The 17,098-nt window shown below is 53.1% G+C and overlaps 1 protein-coding gene across 1 annotated transcript in view; it reads right to left on the bottom strand.

Annotated features, from left to right (window-relative positions):
• Window positions 1-12,112, bottom strand: part of LOC138740099 (protocadherin-16-like) — a 177,915-nt gene extending 165,803 nt beyond the window's left edge. Inside the window, exons 1-2 of the mRNA XM_069892515.1 lie at window positions 11,965-12,112; window positions 3,398-5,201 (exon numbers count right to left, since the gene is read on the bottom strand). Of these exons, the coding sequence (XP_069748616.1) occupies window positions 3,398-5,149 (1,752 nt within the window). The 5' untranslated portion in view covers window positions 5,150-5,201; window positions 11,965-12,112. The remainder of the gene's footprint in view (window positions 1-3,397; window positions 5,202-11,964) is intronic.
• Window positions 12,113-17,098: the final 4,986 nt, after the last annotated feature.

The raw sequence follows: 17,098 nt of genomic DNA, 5'->3' as shown, positions 1-17,098 counted from the left end.
GCAGCAGGAATAGGGGACTGAGGTCCCATGATCAATTATGATAATGTGGGGTTGAAGGACTGAATGGCCTTCTGTTCTATCAATTCTTGGAAAGTTGGACCCCTCTAATTTGAGGTAAACACAAAGTGTCCAGATGCTGGGGAACCGAAGCGAGCCAGAGAAAGCACCAGAGGGACTCAGCAGGTTACGCAGCGTCAGTGGGGAGCAGCCGACAGTCGGACTCAAGCACCGTTCCATGCAGACCCTCTAATCCCAGTTCACTCCTGTCAGCACTCTGTGACCTTTCCCAACTCCGTTCAGAGAAAAGGGTGATTTCCCAAGAGGGCCCAGGGCAGATGGCAGAGGAAGGAGTAGGGGAGGGAGTGGCTGAGGTCAGGAATCTGCTGTATAAACGAGGCCCATGCACAGCACAAGACTGGGGTGTCATGGGGTGGAGGGTCCAGGAGGGAGATCTTTGCTGTCATATTTATCGTAATGGTTCTGTTACCTGGCCAACAGCCACCACAGATTTCCCAGCATGGCCATTCAAATTCCACAGGGACAGGTGATGTTAGGGAGGCAGGCCACTGCAATCCCCATCATGTGGCCCATCATCCAGCACTTGGCCCATTCATTTCTTCCTCTGGGCAAGTCAGGTACTTGTCGAGATGCTTCTAAAACGTTATCAGTTGGGATACCTTTGATCTGGTTGATGTAGGTTTCAGATAAGGTCTGAAAGAGGAGATGGTTCAAACAATCCTGCCCCCCACATCTCCATAAACTCCATCCTCCCACCCCACTTTACATACACGTACCCCAGTGTGTGACACTTTAACCCTGGAGACAAGATTCTGACTGCCCACCCTGTCGATGCCTCTATAAACCTCCCCTCAGCCTCCAATGCTTAACCCGTCTGTCCGACCTCTCCCCATAACCCATCCCCTCTAAACCAGGCAACACCCTGGCGAACCTCTTCTCTCCCCATAACCCATCCCCTCTAAACCAGGCCACATCCTGGCGAACCTCTTCTCTCCCCATAACCGACACCTGCCTATGTTTGGCCCTTAGCGCACAAACCCATCCTATCCATGAAGTTGTACGTTTATCTTAAAGATTGCACCAGTCCCTTCCTCCACCTCTTCCTCTGGAGCCCGTTCCACACACACACCATCCTCTGTGTAAAAACATTACCCCTCAGGTTCCTGTTACATCTGCCCCCACCCCACCCCACCACCCCACCTTAAGCCCATGTCCTCTGGTTACTGATTCCCCTGCTCGGGGATAAGACTCTCTGCGTTCACCTGATCTACCCCTCATGATTCTGTTCTCCCCTCATCCTCCTGCCCTCCAGGGAATAAAGCCCTGGCCTGCTCCACCTCTCCCTGTAGCTCAGGCCCCCGAGTCCTGGCCACATCCTCGTAAACCTTCTTTGCTCCCTCTCCAGCTTGACAACATCTCTCCTGTAGCACAGTAAAGAAAAACGGAACACAGTGCTCCAAATGGGGCCTCACCAACATCTGGGCCAATTGCAACATTCCCCCACCAACCCCCCTCCCAATGTCTACACTCAGTATTCTGCCTGATGAAGGCCAATGTGCAGAAATCTGCCCTCAACAACCTTCTGGTCACAGCTTCAGCAAACTCGATCTGAGTTGGGGGCCGTGACCTCCCAGTTACAAAGCCAAGCTGACCATCTTGGAACAGCCCTTGTCCGTTCACGTGTATCTTCTCCCTCAGACCGCTCTTCAGTTACTTACCAACCACAGACAATGGGGTTTCTGGCCTGTAGTCTCCAGGATTTTCCCTTCAGCCCTTTTCAAATAGAGGCACATTGGCCATAATTCACCGCTGAATTAGGTTCTGCCTGCTCTGCACAATGTATCAAAGAGCCCTACTTGACTCTGGACTCTGAGGTGCAGACTGGTGTCAAAATCTCAGCTCAAAGTTTCTGCATTGATAGCATTTCCCACAACACATTCTTGTCCACGCTTTAGAACAGTAGTTCTCAACCTTTTTCTTTCCACTCACTTACTACAGTAAGTAATCCCGATGCCATCGGTGCTCTGTGATTAGCAAGGGATTGGTTAAGGTGAGGTGTGAGTGGGAAGGTAAGGTTGAGAATCACCCAATTGTTACTGAAATATTTTGCTTGAGAAAAATTGTCATTGGGCCATTTCCTTTGGAGTTCTGAAACCGTGCACATAACGAGTCAATGAGGGACGATTAAAATAGGGGTTTTCAAACTTTTTCTTTCCACCCACATCCCACCTTAAGCAATCCCTTACTAATCACAGAGCACCGATGGCATAGGGATTACTTAAAGTGGGATGTAAGTGGGAAGGGAAGGTTGAGAAGCACCGTCTTAGACAAAGGCTGATATTCCATCAGGCCATTTGAGAGCCAGTCCTCATCGAGAGCTCAGTAGTGGAGAGGGTCAAGAACTTCAAATTCCTGGGCGTCAACATCTCGGAGGATCTGTCCTGGAGCCTCCATGTTGATGCAATCACAAAGAAGGCTCGCCAGCGGCTGTACTTTGTGAGTGTCTGAGGAGATTCGGTACATTACCAAAAACTTTTGAAAACTTCTACGGTGGACCGTGGAGAGCATTCTGGCTGGTTGCATCACTGCCTGGTATGGAGGCGCCAACTCTCAGGACAAGAATGAACTCCAGAGGGTTGTTAACTCAGCCTGCATCACAGGCACCAGACTTCACTCCATCAAGGACATCTACACGAGGCAGCCTCTATCCTCAAGAACCCCCACCACCCAGGCCATTCCCTCTTCACTTCTGCCACCATCAGGGACAAAGTCCAGGAGCCTCAAGACAAGCACTCAGCGAGACAAGGACAGCTTTTTCCCCTCTGCCGTCAGATTCCTGAATAATCAGTGAACCAAAGACACGGCCTGACTTTTCGTGCAAGATTATTGTTTTTTTTTTAATAGTCATGTTGTAAGATGGTTATAATATGAACGTTTGCTCTGTGACGCTGCCACAAAATAGCGAATTTCAAGACTTATTCAAGACAATAAATCCTGTTTCTGATTCTTTCATACCCGTCGTGAAGCAAGCTTTACAACTGCTGAGATGGTTTTGGACGTTTGAGCTTCACTCTGGAGGAGAACACAAACTCATAACCTTCCTTTCTCATTCAGTCTCCAATTCAGCATCCTGCTGGACATGCAGCTCGAGATTTGCTGCCCCCGAGGAACATTAGTTGATTATCCCCAGAACCGCGCTATTCATCATCCAAACTTGGATATAAACCCCTTTACCTCCTTACTGCCAGTGTAATCATTCCCACCAATGTGGCCCTCGCTTTCGATCAGCCCCACATGGCCAGCCCCTCTCACCTTCCTGAAACATTCCCAGGCCAGCAAGCTGTAGTAACCGGGGCCCCATCAGTGTGGAGCTGCCTACCTTCAGGAAACAGGTCCCTGCTGGCTCACTCTCCTTGATTGATGCATTGTAGAAATTCCTGCTGAACACTGGCTCATTATCATTGATATCCTGAATGGCTATGGTGACGGTCACTGAAGACGACATGGGGATGTTCCCTCGATCAGTGGCCACCACCGTCAATGTCGGAACTGGATCCGTTTCATAATCCAGCGTGGCTGCTGTGGTAATCACTCCAGTGTCCCCATCTATGGTGAACCAATCAGCACGAGACTCTGGGCCGTCAATTATGCTGTACACCACTTCGCCATTCATGCCTTCATCTTTGTCACGGGCTGTTACTTGGAGTACAAAGCTCCCACGGTAGAGGACCTCTGGAATGGACTGCCTGTATCTTGGATGGTCAAAGACTGGTGGGTTGTCGTTGACATCGGTCACGTGAATGGTGAACGTGGACTCGGCCCGCAGAGGTGGTGTTCCAGAGTCAGTCGCCATTACGCTCAGCTGGTAATGATCTTGCTCCTCTCTGTCCAACATCTGATCCACACAGATCAAATAAATGATATTGTCCTTAGTCGTCAGTCCAAATTTACCATCTCCACCATCCAGGGACACGTTGACTTTGGCGTACTCTCCATAATCAGGATCGGACACGGAGATCCTGGCCACAAAGTGGCCGGGCTGAGCCCCCTCGGAGATGTGGGGCGAGCCATCCTCGCTGAGGAAGATGATGGTCAGCGTGGGCTGGTTGTCATTGTAATCCTTGACCTGAACGGTGACGAATGCAGTGGTGACTTCAGGGTGCGTGGCGTTGTCTCGAGCTTGGACCACCAGCTCATGAACTCTCTTCATTTCGTAATCCAGCCCCTTGTTCAGTTTGATCACGCCAGTCTTTGGATCAATGGCAAAGTACTGGCTGGGATCGCTCTGCCTCTGGTTGATCTCATAAATGACCACTCCATTATCTCCTTCATCTTCATCAGTGGCAAAGACCTGCAGGAAGCTGCTGCCTGGTTGTAGGCTTTCAGAGATGATGGCGTGGTATCGCGTCTGGTTAAATATTGGCGCGTTGTCATTCACGTCAAGGATAGAGATGGACAAGGTCATCTGACTCATTTTGCGGGGAATTCCCCCATCAAAGGCTTCAATCACCAGAGTGTACGTGGACCTCTCTTCCCTGTCCAGGGGGTTATTGACCACGAGTTCCAGGTCCAGTGTCTCCACGAGTCTTTTAGTTTCCAACCTGAAGGACTGGCCCACATTACCGCTTTGTATAAGATATCCTTGGGTGCTGAACTGGCCTTCGTCTGCATCGATAGCAGAATCTAAACGAAATCGCGTTCCCACTGGCGTTTGCTCGGGGATCTTCAACTGCATTGTACTGCTGGGGAACACTGGAGTGTTGTCGTTTATATCATTGATGAGTATCACCACTTCCACCGTGTCGCCTTCCAAATTCACTGCCACAAACTTGTACCTGTCCCTGGACTCGCGATCCAACACCCGGGCTGTCTTAATGATCCCCGTCGTCTCGTCAATGATCAAGTCAGCAGACATGCCAGACCCATCAGTCTCGTGTGTAAAGAAGCTACTGGTTATGTGTCCCGGTGGAAGGCCTGCGTTTATATCACCAATTATGCTGTAAGCTGGCTGTTCCTCATCAATATGGAGGACCAGAGGTTCACCTAAGCCGGTCGTAGCCCATCCAAGCAGGAACCCCAACGTCACCCGAAGCCACTGAGACACAGCTGGCACTCTCCGCACTGAATCCATGATTCCAGTCCGCACCCCTCCAGCTCCCTCTCTTCAATCAGTCACTTCAAATCTGCAAAAATCCAACGTTAGTCACAGGGATTAGATTTGGAAAAGACGGCTGTTACACATTCCCAATCTTTGCTGCAGAAATGAAGCCTTGCTTAGCACAACACGAGACTGACTACTGGCCGTGAGGGCAACGGGGAGTTTCTGTCGAGACCGTACATCAGGACTGAGAGCGTGAGGCCGTACTTAGTCTCGCTGAGCGAGAGGCCGTCATGTTGCGACCCCTGAAAACAGAGTGGCTCAGCCCACCACAATAACGTGGATCTCCCAGTGGCCACCCACTTCAATTCCCCACTCCATTCCCTTCCTTACATGACGGAGACCACCCGCAAATTCTGTCTGGGCACACTCCAGCCGAATGGCATTAACATCGAAGTAAAAACGATGCTGGAAAAACTCAGCAGGTCAAACAGTGTCTTTATGTAGCAAAGATAAAGGGATAGAACCAATATTTCGGGCTTGAGCCCTAACCTCCTGTCTGTGGGACTGTGCTACCCCCGCCCCCCCACCCTTTACCCCACAATTTTGTTTGGGCACCCACCGACAATTTCCATACCCCTGATGAAGGTTATGTCATCTTCATCTTTGCTTATGTAAAGTCCACTCTTTGCCCTGTGGAGATTCTCCAGCTTTCTGTTTTTACTACAACCTTTAACATCAACTTTTCCGTTTTCCATTAACCCCCAACAATCTTTTTCTTCATCTCTCTTCAGTGGGAACAGAGAGGTTTATGCAGTTGTTGGCAGGAACGGGGAATTGAGTTATTGTGAGAAAGTGGAAAACCTGGGCATGTTCTTCTTAGAACGTAGTAGGTTGAGAAGATTTTATAGATAAAGAGTGAATGTAGGGAGTGTGGAAGGAGTCTAAAAGGCAGGACTTCGGGGGTCGTGGAGCCACCTGCTTACTCCAGAACTAGTTTAAACTCATAGAGTGACCAGTCTCTGCTAATGTCATCTTCATCTTTGCTTATGTAAAGTCCACTCTTTGCCCTGTGGAGATTCTCCAGCTTTCTGTTTTTACTACAACCTTTAACATCAACTTTTCCGGTTTCCATTAACCCCCAACAATCTTTTTCTTCATCTCTCTTCAGTGGGAACAGAGAGGTTTATGCAGTTGTTGGCAGGAACGGGGAATTGAGTTATTGTGAGAAAGTGGAAAACCTGGGCATGTTCTTCTTAGAACGTAGTAGGTTGAGAAGATTTTATAGATAAAGAGTGAATGTAGGGAGTGTGGAAGGAGTCTAAAAGGCAGGACTTCGGGGGTCGTGGAGCCACCTGCTTACTCCAGAACTAGTTAAACTCATAGAGTGACCAGTCTCTGCTAATGTCATCTTCATCTTTGCTTATGTAAAGTCCACTCTTTGCCCTGTGGAGATTCTCCAGCTTTCTGTTTTTACTACAACCTTTAACATCAACTTTTCCGGTTTCCATTAACCCCCAACAATCTTTTTCTTCATCTCTCTTCAGTGGGAACAGAGAGGTTTATGCAGTTGTTGGCAGGAACGGGGAATTGAGTTATTGTGAGAAAGTGGAAAACCTGGGCATGTTCTTCTTAGAACGTAGTAGGTTGAGAAGATTTTATAGATAAAGAGTGAATGTAGGGAGTGTGGAAGGAGTCTAAAAGGCAGGACTTCGGGGGTCGTGGAGCCACCTGCTTACTCCAGAACTAGTTTAAACTCATAGAGTGACCAGTCTCTGCTAATGTCATCTTCATCTTTGCTTATGTAAAGTCCACTCTTTGCCCTGTGGAGATTCTCCAGCTTTCTGTTTTTACTACAACCTTTAACATCAACTTTTCCGGTTTCCATTAACCCCCAACAATCTTTTTCTTCATCTCTCTTCAGTGGGAACAGAGAGGTTTATGCAGTTGTTGGCAGGAACGGGGAATTGAGTTATTGTGAGAAAGTGGAAAACCTGGGCATGTTCTTCTTAGAACGTAGTAGGTTGAGAAGATTTTATAGATAAAGAGTGAATGTAGGGAGTGTGGAAGGAGTCTAAAAGGCAGGACTTCGGGGGTTGTGGAGCCACCTGCTTACTCCAGAACTAGTTTAAACTAATAGAGTGACCAGGCTCTGCTAGTATTGGAGAAGGATTAGACTGGTCCATATTGAAGTCCAAGGTCCTGGTAAAAGGCATCATTGCACCTCACTGGAAGCGGAGGATGTAAGTGCAGAGGTCCTCACTAAGATATAAACATCATCTTTTACATTTTCATTTATTTACAACACCGTCGAAGCCTATTCCAGCCATCAATCCTGGTGCCACTGTGAGCCACCTGAGGGACAGGATCTCCCGACATTTGGAGAGTCGGGGATTGACGAGGTCACCAGGGTGGATTCGTGCGAGGCAGGCCGTGTCTCACAGATTGGATAGAGCGTTTAGAAGGGGTGAACAAGAGGGTTGATGAGGGTGGGACAGTAGATGTGGGCTTTAGCAAGGCCTTTGACAAGGCAGATTAGTCTGGAAGGTTCAATCACACAGGATCCAAGGGGAACTGACCCATCGGATTCAAACCCTGCTCAGGTGAAGGGGGCAGAGGGGAATGGTGTTCCGATGGAGGCCTGTGCCCAGGGGTGTGGTGGAGGGATGGTGTTCTGATGGAGGCCTGTTCCCAGGGGTGTGGTGGAGGTTTGGTGTTCCGACAGAGGCCTGTGCCCAGGGGAGTGGTGGAGGGATGGTGCTCTGCTGGAGGCCTGTGCCCAGGGGAGTGGTGGAGGAATAGTGTTCTGATGGAGGCCTGTGGCCAGGGACGTGGTGGAGGGATGGTGTTCTGATGGAGGCCTGTGCCCAGGGATGTGCCACAGGGCTCGGTACTGGGTCCACGGCTCTTTGTCATATACATTAATGGTTTGGATGGGATTGTAGTTACCTGATTGGTAAATTCACAAATGACACCAACATTGGTGGTGGAGTGGACAGCGAGGAAGGATATCGAAGTTTACAGCAGGATCTAGGTCCGTTGGGAAGGTGGGCCAAGGAGTGGGAAACAGAGTTTAACTCTGGCACGTGGAAAATCAAATCAGGGCAGGACTTGCACGGTGAATGGTCGGGCCCTGAACAGGGTTTAGAACAGAGAGACAGAGGGGGACAAGGACAGAGTTCCTGAAAGTGGTGACTCAGGTGGACAGGATGGGGAGGAAGGTGTTTGGCGCAGTGACCTTCACTAGGTAGGTGTAGAGTAGATGATCCAGGTGTATGAGGTGTTGTGAGACCACTTGGAGAGCTGTGTGCGGTTCTGGTCACCCAGCTGTAGGAAGGGCACCAGTGAGTTGGAAGGGGTGCAGAAGGAGATTCCCCAGGATGTTGCTGGGACTGGAGGGGTCGGCCTGCAGGGAGGGGTCGGCCTGCAGGGAGGGGTCGGCCTGCAGGGAGGGGTCGGCCTGCAGGGAGGGGTCGGCCTGCAGGGAGGGGTCGGCCTGCAGGGAGGGGTCGGCCTGCAGGGAGGGGTCGGCCTGCAGGGAGGGGTCGGCCTGCAGGGAGGGGTCGGCCTGCAGGGAGGGGTCGGCCTGCAGGGAGGGGTCGGCCTGCAGGGAGGGGTCGGCCTGCAGGGAGGGGTCGGCCTGCAGGGAGGGGTCGGCCTGCAGGGAGGGGTCGGCTGCAGGGAGGGGTCGGCCTGCAGGGAGGGGTCGGCCTGCAGGGAGGGGTCGGCCTGCAGGGAGGGGTCGGCCTGCAGGGAGGGGTCGGCCTGCAGGGAGGGGTCGGCCTGCAGGGAGGGGTCGGCCTGCAGGGAGGGGTCGGCCTGCAGGGAGGGGTCGGCCTGCAGGGAGGGGTCGGCCTGCAGGGAGGGGTCGGCCTGCAGGGAGGGGTCGGGCCTGCAGGGAGGGGTCGGCCTGCAGGGAGGGGTCGGCCTGCAGGGAGGGGTCGGCCTGCAGGGAGGGGTCGGCCTGCAGGGAGGGGGTCGGCCTGCAGGGAGGGTCGGCCTGCAGGGAGGGGTCGGCCTGCAGGAGGGGTCGGCCTGCAGGGAGGGGTCGGCCTGCAGGGAGGGGTCGGCCTGCAGGGAGGGGTCGGCCTGCAGGGAGGGGTCGGCCTGCAGGGAGGGGTCGGCCTGCAGGGAGGGGTCGGCCTGCAGGGAGGGGTCGGCCTGCAGGGAGGGGTCGGCCTGCAGGGAGGGGTCGGCCTGCAGGGAGGGGTCGGCCTGCAGGGAGGGGTCGGCCTGCAGGAGGGTCGGCCTGCAGGGAGGGGTCGGCCTGCAGGGAGGGGTCGGCCTGCAGGGAGGGGTCGGCCTGCAGGGAGGGGTCGGCCTGCAGGGAGGGGTCGGCCTGCAGGGAGGGGTCGGCCTGCAGGGAGGGGTCGGCCTGCAGGGAGGGGTCGGCCTGCAGGGAGGGGTCGGCCTGCAGGGAGGGGTCGGCCTGCAGGGAGGGGTCGGCCTGCAGGGAGGGGTCGGCCTGCAGGGAGGGGTCGGCCTGCAGGGAGGGGTCGGCCTGCAGGGAGGGGTCGGCCTGCAGGGAGGGGTCGGCCTGCAGGGAGGGGTCGGCCTGCAGGGAGGGTCGCCTGCAGGGAGGGGTCGGCCTGCAGGGAGGGGTCGGCCTGCAGGGAGGGGTCGGCTGCAGGGAGGGGGTTGGACAGGCTGGGTCTTTATTCCCTGGAGTGTGGGAGGACGAGGGGTCATCGTATAGAGGTTTATACATCATAAGGGGCACGAATAAAGAGAATGGTCACGGTCTATTTCCCAGGGTAGATAATTCTAGAACTTGAGGCACAGGTGAGAGGGGCAGGTTTTAGAGGTACCTTAACTCAAAGGGTCGCCTCTATCTGGCATGAGCGGCCAGAAGAAGCTGTAGACACAGGCACAGTAACAACATTCAAAGGCATTTGGACAGGTGTGTGGACAAAGGGTTGAGAAAGATCAGGATGAAATACAGGCAAGTGGGAGTATACCAGAATGTCAACTTGGCCAGCATGAATGATTTGGGCCAAAGGGCCTCTTCTCTGCTGAACATCTCTGCCTGTTGTTTTGAGGTGAGTGAGATGGAAAATCACACTGGAGATTGATGTTTGGACATTTACTTGCCTTCGGAATCATTTCAGATTGTACAATGGAAAAAGATGCAGTTTGCAAATGAAGATGGTTCTAAAGTGTCCATTCTTTTCCCTAAAGCATCAGGAGAATCCGAACTGGCTGCAGATTCAGCCTGTCCTGGGAGATGGTGCAGCGTCGAGATTTGGGAGTTCTGTGAAGGAATTGCGAGTTCATCACCATGAACCGAAAGAGGGCAGATTCCGGGGATTCGGCCAAATGCAGCTCTATCAGTTGATGTGCCAGAAATGGAAGTTTATTCACAACTCGGCAGAAGCCAATTCCAGCCATTGAAACCTGTGCCGCTCGATTAAACCCAATTAACCTGCCAACCTCCTACTTTTTGGAGGGTGGGAGCAAACTGGAGCACATAAGGAAAACCCACGTAGGTGTTGAGGAGACCATAAAAACTTCTTATAAACAGCGGCGGATTCAAACCCGGGTCACTGGCGCTGTAACAGCGTTGGTTCACTGCGAGGCTAACCAGGGCTGTTCTGTGGAGCCAGTAGCTCAGTGGCAAGATCTGTGGAGCTCCAGACCACAATGAAGATCAGCATAATTACAGCTCCAGAAACCAGGGTTCAAATCCCGCGCTGTAAGGAGTTTGTACATTTTCCCCATCCTGAGTGGGTTTTCCCCATGTTCCAAAGAAATTCCAGGTTAGTAGGTCACATAGACATATTTGGGCAGAAGGGTCTGTTACCATGTGGGGTTTCTGAAATGAAAGACTTCACAGTCTTTTGTTCCAGGACTGTGAGGACATTAGTGATATTGGCCTTGTTCAGAAGGTCCTGGGCACAGTGTTCATGGACATTCTGATACCAGTCGGTCCCACCAGGATACAACTGGAGCCCTGTCCTCAGTTAAAACACAGTCCAGTCCTTACAGGCAGCAAGAAGACCCTCCACTCTCTTCCACCTACCCCCCCCCCCCACAGACCCTCCTCTCTCTCCCCCTCCCACCCCACACAAACCCTCCGCTCTCCCACCCCCCTGCTCTTCCTATATAGACCCTCCACTCTCTCCCACCCCCTCCCGCAGACCGTCCATACCTTCCCTCCACTCCCTCCCCTCCTGCAGACCCTCCGCTCTCCCCCGACACTCCGCTCCCACCAAACCCGACCCTCTCCCTCCCCTTTCGCAGACCGTTTTCCCCGACCCTCCGCTCCCCTCCGCCCCAGACCCTCCGCCCCTTTCCTCCGCTACCTTCCCTCGACCCCGATACATCCCCAGACCCTCCGTTGTCCCCCCGACCCTCCGTTCTCCGCATCCCCCGACCCTCCTCTCCCCTCCGCCCCAGACCCTCCATTGACCCCCACCCCGCAGACACATACACCCCACCCCGACCCTCCGTTCTCCGCATCCCCCGACCCTCCTCTCTCCTCCACCCCCAGACCCTCCGTTCCCCCGTCCCCCTTCCCTCCTCCCCAGACCCTCCGTTGCCCCCAACACACCCCTCCATTCCCATCCCCCAGACCCTCCGCTCCCCACCAAACACACTCCCCTAAGACCCTCGTCTCCCCCCCCCAAGACCCTCGTCTCCCCCCCCCCAAGACCCTCGTCTCCCCCCCCCCCCAAGACCCTCGTCTCCCCCCCCCCCCCCAAGACCCTCGTCTCCCCCCCAAGACCCTCGTCTCTGCGGCGCTGATCTGCGCCTCTCTCCGCCCTGCATTGTCCGCTAGCGGAGCCGCAGCGCCAGTCCCGGCGCCGTCCCCCAGCCTCTCCCCCCGTCCCCGGGCTCCCCTCACTCACCCCGGTGCCTCCGGAGCCTCCTCGCCTGGGTCCGGAGCGGCTGCTCGGGCAGCGGGGACCGGCTCAGCCGCTTCACATCCCGGAGTGGAGCGGAGCCGCACACACGTCAACGCCGGCCAGCCCTCTGCCCGCCCCCCGCCCGCAGGGAAGACCCCAGCCCGAGGGGGAGGGGGAAAGGGGGGGAGGGGGAAAGGGGGGGAGGGGGAAAGGGGGGGAGGGGGAAAGGGGGGGAGGGGGAAAGGGGGGGAGGGGGAAAGGGGGGGGAGGGGGAAAGGGGGGGAGGGGGAAAGGGGGGGAGGGGGAAAGGGGGGGAGGGGGAAAGGGGGGAGGGGGAAAGGGGGGGAGGGGGAAAGGGGGGAGGGGGGTGGGGGAGTTTGGGGAGTGTGGGTGTGGATTGGATGGAGAGAGGAGAGGAAGGGGAAGTGGAGGGGAGAAGGGGAGGGAAGGGGAGCTGAGGAGGGATGGTTATGAGGGGAAGTTGTTGAGGGAAGGGAGGGGATGGATAGGGCAGGGAAATTGGGGAGGGGAGGGAGGGAAGGAAGAGAAGCATGGTCAGGATGGGAGGACAAGGATGGGAGGGAGAGGAGGGGAGAGAGAATATGGGGAAGGAGTTTGGACAGAAGAGAGGATAGAGAGAGAAGATAGAGAGTGGAGGTGAGAGAGGTGGGGATTGTGGGGGGAAGAGAAGGCAATGAGGAAGGAGAGGGTGTGTTGGGTATGGGGAGAGGGAGAGAATATTTGGTGGAATGCGAAAAGTTTATGGAGGGGAGGTGAGATTGTGAGAGGTAGAGAGAGGTGAGGTTGGTGAAGGCAGTTAAAGGGCAAGGTTAGAGTGGACAGGTCAGGGAGAGTGGGACAGGAGGTGGAGAGGCAGAGAGGGTTAGAGGGAAGGGGAATGGGGAGAGTGAGAGGTGACAGGATAAATTAGAGATCACAGGAGAGAGACTGGAGGGATGGTGAATGGATGGAGGAAAGCATAGCAATGGGGGATAGTAAGGGGAGGGATTTGGAGGAGGGTGGAAATGAGGAGATAGAGGTGAGGGGAATGGATGAGGGAAAGGAGGAGAGGACTGGGAAAGAGGGGAGTGGGTGAGGGAGTAATTGTAGAGAGGGGAGAGAGGGGAGAGAGAAGTGGAAGGGTGAGAAATGGGGAGGTTGGTTGGGAGAGAAGCGGAAGGGGATGAGGTGAAATTTGTCGGGGGCAGAGCAGGGGTGGGTAATGGGTGGGTGAGGGAAGGGGGCTGGAGGGGAGGGGAAGAGGAGGAGGGTGATGGGAAGAGAGGGGTAAAGAGAGAGAGAAGGTGGAACTGGGTGATAGGGAAAGGGGGTGAGGGTGAGGGGAGGGGTTGAGGGGAAGGGGAGGAGGGTGATGAGGAGAGAGGGGTAAGGAGAGGGAAGGTGGAAGTGGGTGCTAGGGAAAGAGGGTGAGGGGAGGGTGCTGGAGGGGAAGGGGAGAAGGGTGATGGGGAGAGAGGGGTAGGGAGAGTGGGGGAGGGAGCTGGAGAGGGAGTTCGAGGGGAAGGGGAGGGGAAATATGGCAGGGAAGGTGGGTGGGTGGGTGGGGAGTGTGTTAAATTTTAAATTTACTTTTTAAATCTAGACGTACAGCACGGTGACAGTCCATTTCGGCCCACGTGTCTGTGCCGCCCAATTACACCCAATTAACCTATGACCCCGGTATGTTCCGCAGATGGCAGCGACACGAGAAGGGGTGTGGGATCCACGGACACTCTTCTCAGTGAGGACATCAGTGTTGCAGTGCCTGTCTGCGTACCGGTATGCATAAACACAAGGGGAGAGATGAAATCGCAAGGAGCATTGATTAGCGATCACCTTTTCCCTGAGGTAGGGGAATCTAAAACGAAAAGCTGTAGATTTAAGGTAAAGGGGATCTGAGGGTGGAATGAACTGCCAGAGGAAGTTGTGGAGGTTGTCATGTCCAAAAGATATTTAGACAGGTACGTGGATAGGAAAGGTTTAGAGGGACATAGGTCAAACATTGGGCCAGGTGGAAGACATTGGTGAGGCTAGATTGGGAGCATTGTGTGTAGTTCTGGTCGCATAACTACAGGAAAGATATCAATAAGATTGAAAGATGCAGAGAAGATTTACTAGGATTCAGGAACTGAGTTACAGGGAAAGGTTAAACAGGAGGGGGAACCCCCCCCCCCCACACCCAGGCCATGCCCTCTTCACTCTGCTACCATCAGGGAAAAGGTCCAGGAGCCTGAAGATGTGCTCCCAGCGGCACCAGGACATTTTCTTCCCCAATGTCTTCAGATTCCTGAATAATCAGTGAACCAAAGACACGGCCTCACTGACTTTTGTACACTATTTTATTTTTTGTTGGAAGGTGGTTTATATGAATGTTCGCGCTGCCACGAAACAATCGATTTAGTGACTTGTTCATGACGATAAATCCTGATTGCTATTGCGGCCAGTTTGTTTGGCATGGACAGGATGGGATGAAGGGCCTGTTTCCCGCTGTAGAACTGTATGACTCTGATCCTATATTCAGCAGAGACATTCATAAGAATGTGAGAAACAGGAGCAGGAGGAGGCCATTCAGCCCATCCATCCTGCTAGATTATAGCTCCACCAACCCACCCGTTCCCCAGGATGAAGTTGTTGAAACGAGGAGCGGGCAAGAGGGGGTGAACTGGAAGGATCTGTCTCCTCTGGCGGGTGTGTCAGTTAATCATTGATGGAAGGGTTAGAGGGGAATTGAGATTTGATCCAGAGCTTAGTGGGAGTCTGAAGCTGATCGCTGAAAGGATGTTGAAGGCAGAAATGTTCATCTCACTTAAAACGTATCTGGATGAGCACTTGGCAAGCTCTGACCTGCAATTTTGATTGAATCATAAAATCATGAGTAGTCTCGACAAGGTGAATGAAGAGCAGATGTTTCCTCTTGTGGGAGTATCTTGGACGAGTGGTCGGTGCTTAAAATAAGGGGTTGCCCATTTCAGACAGAAATGCGTATGCTTTCCCTGAGAGAGTCATCTGTGATTGGAGCTCTTCCTCAAACAATGGCTGAAGTAGAATCTTTGAAGATTTTTAAGAAAGAAGTAGAGATTCTTGGTAAATAAGACGACGAGTTTACTAGGGTAGGGAGGAAGGCAGAAATAAGGTTACAAACTGATCATTCACCATTTCATTCAATTACTAGAGCAAGTTTGAGATGCCGTGGCCAACTCTAGCTCCTGTGTAAGAACGTGAGCAATGGGCAGGACTCGGCCATTTGGCTCGTCAAGGCTGCTCTGCCATTCCATGAGATCACCGCCGATCCTGGACTTAGCTCCACCTCCCCAGCCTTTCCCCCTAAAGACAGGAGCTTCAGAGAGAAAGTCTCCCTTAAAAATCAGGAGGCAGGTAGCTGGGTGACTGTTAGGAAAGGGAAAGGGAACAGGCAGACATTGCAAATCAACCCCATGGCCATTCCCCTCAGCTGTTTTGGATACTGTTGGAGGGAGGGGGGGAGGAAACATCCTTCCAGGGACAAGCCATGGTGGTCACATCTCTGGCACAATCTGGCCCTTTAGCTCAGAAAGGATAGGGGGAGAAGAGGAGAGCTGTGGCGAATGGGGATTTGATAGTTAAGAGGTTCTGTGACTGAGATCAAGGGTCTCGGATAATACGTTGCCTCCCAGGTGCTAGGGTCAAGGATGTCTCTGACTGAGTCTATGTTCTATGTTAATCTCCCTGCTGTACAGAAATATATCTAAGTGTCTTAAGTGTTAAAGAGGCAGCCTCAGGCAGTGAATTCCACAGATTCACTACCCTCTGGGAGAACCAATTCCTCCTCATCTCCTCACCCCCGGGGTCTATAACTGTGTCCCCTGGCTCTAATCTCACCTTCCAGTGGAAACAATCTCCCTCCCTCTGGTTTCTCTCCCCCTTCCATAATTGTCAACAAGATCCCCCCCCCCATTCTTCTGAATCTATGTGCCCACATCTGGAAAGAGGGGTGTAAGCTGAATAATTCATGCCCATCACAAATGTGAAGGGCAGAATGGCCTATTTTTGGCCGATCTGCGTGCACAACCTACTTCAATTTTCAAAAATGGTTTCAATTAGTTTGTGGATTCCATGAGCTCTCAGGCAGTAGGGTTGCTATTAATATTCCTGCTGGACCTTTTTTATAGCTTTTAGTTCCTTAGTTCCTGCATGAAATTTAGTTTAATGTGTTTCAGACCTAGAACAGAACATTCCAGCACAGTACAGGCCCTTCAGCCCTCAATGTTGTGCCAACCCATATATTCCTACCAAAATGTACTAAACCCTCCCTTCTATGTAACCCTCTATTTTTCTTCCATCCACGTGTCCATCTAAAAGCCTCTTAAATGTCCCAATTGTACCAGCCTCCACCACCACCCCCGGCAACACCTTCCTCTGATGTCTCCCCTAAACCTTCCTCTCCTCACCTTAAACAGATATTCTGCTATTTGCTGCCTCTTAATGATCATTTGGCTTCAGGAACGAAGATCCAGGGAGGATTTGTAGACATGGGCATGTCCTTTGAGCCTGCGCAGTGGATTTTTTAGGGGAGTGCAGTGTGCAGAGTACTAGCCCCACCCTTTACACCCGGGGTTCATCTGCCATGGCCCAGCATGCTGGGACGGTGACAGCCAGGTCCTCGGTGTTACGTCAGAGGGTCCTTCTCCTAGACTGATTGCCTGACGAGCCCCATCTGCCCAGGTTTGAAATCAGAGTCGTCCTTCTCTTAAACTAGCTGCCAACCAAGGCTAATGAGCCCAGCCCACCCGTCCAGTTATACCGCCGGACATTCGGTCACACCAAGACAGAACAAGCTCGGTGAAAATGGGGGACACCAGCAAGAAGGGGTTGCTAGGACGCAGTAATGCATTTGCAGTGGTCTCCTGCCTGGTGAATCCACTACACCGAGAAAGGAGAGGCAGTGGATGACGCGTGCACTTTCCCGAGGTGAGCGGGATATCAGGCCCAGATCTCCCCCCACCCAAACCACTGCTCCTATATATTATGGTCTTATTATCACCCCGGGAAAAAGGTTCTGAATGTCCACCCTATTCACGCCTCATGTAATCATATGCACCTCTCGAAAGAGAAAGACCTTAGTCCTCTCAACCTTTTCTCATGACTTGTTCTCCAATCC

Source organism: Narcine bancroftii, chromosome 7 (assembly GCF_036971445.1).
Source record: "Narcine bancroftii isolate sNarBan1 chromosome 7, sNarBan1.hap1, whole genome shotgun sequence".
In the NCBI taxonomy this organism is placed as follows: Eukaryota; Metazoa; Chordata; class Chondrichthyes; order Torpediniformes; family Narcinidae; genus Narcine; species Narcine bancroftii.
The sequence above is the reverse complement of the archived record's forward strand: the minus strand, read 5'-3'. Positions and strand labels throughout refer to the sequence as shown.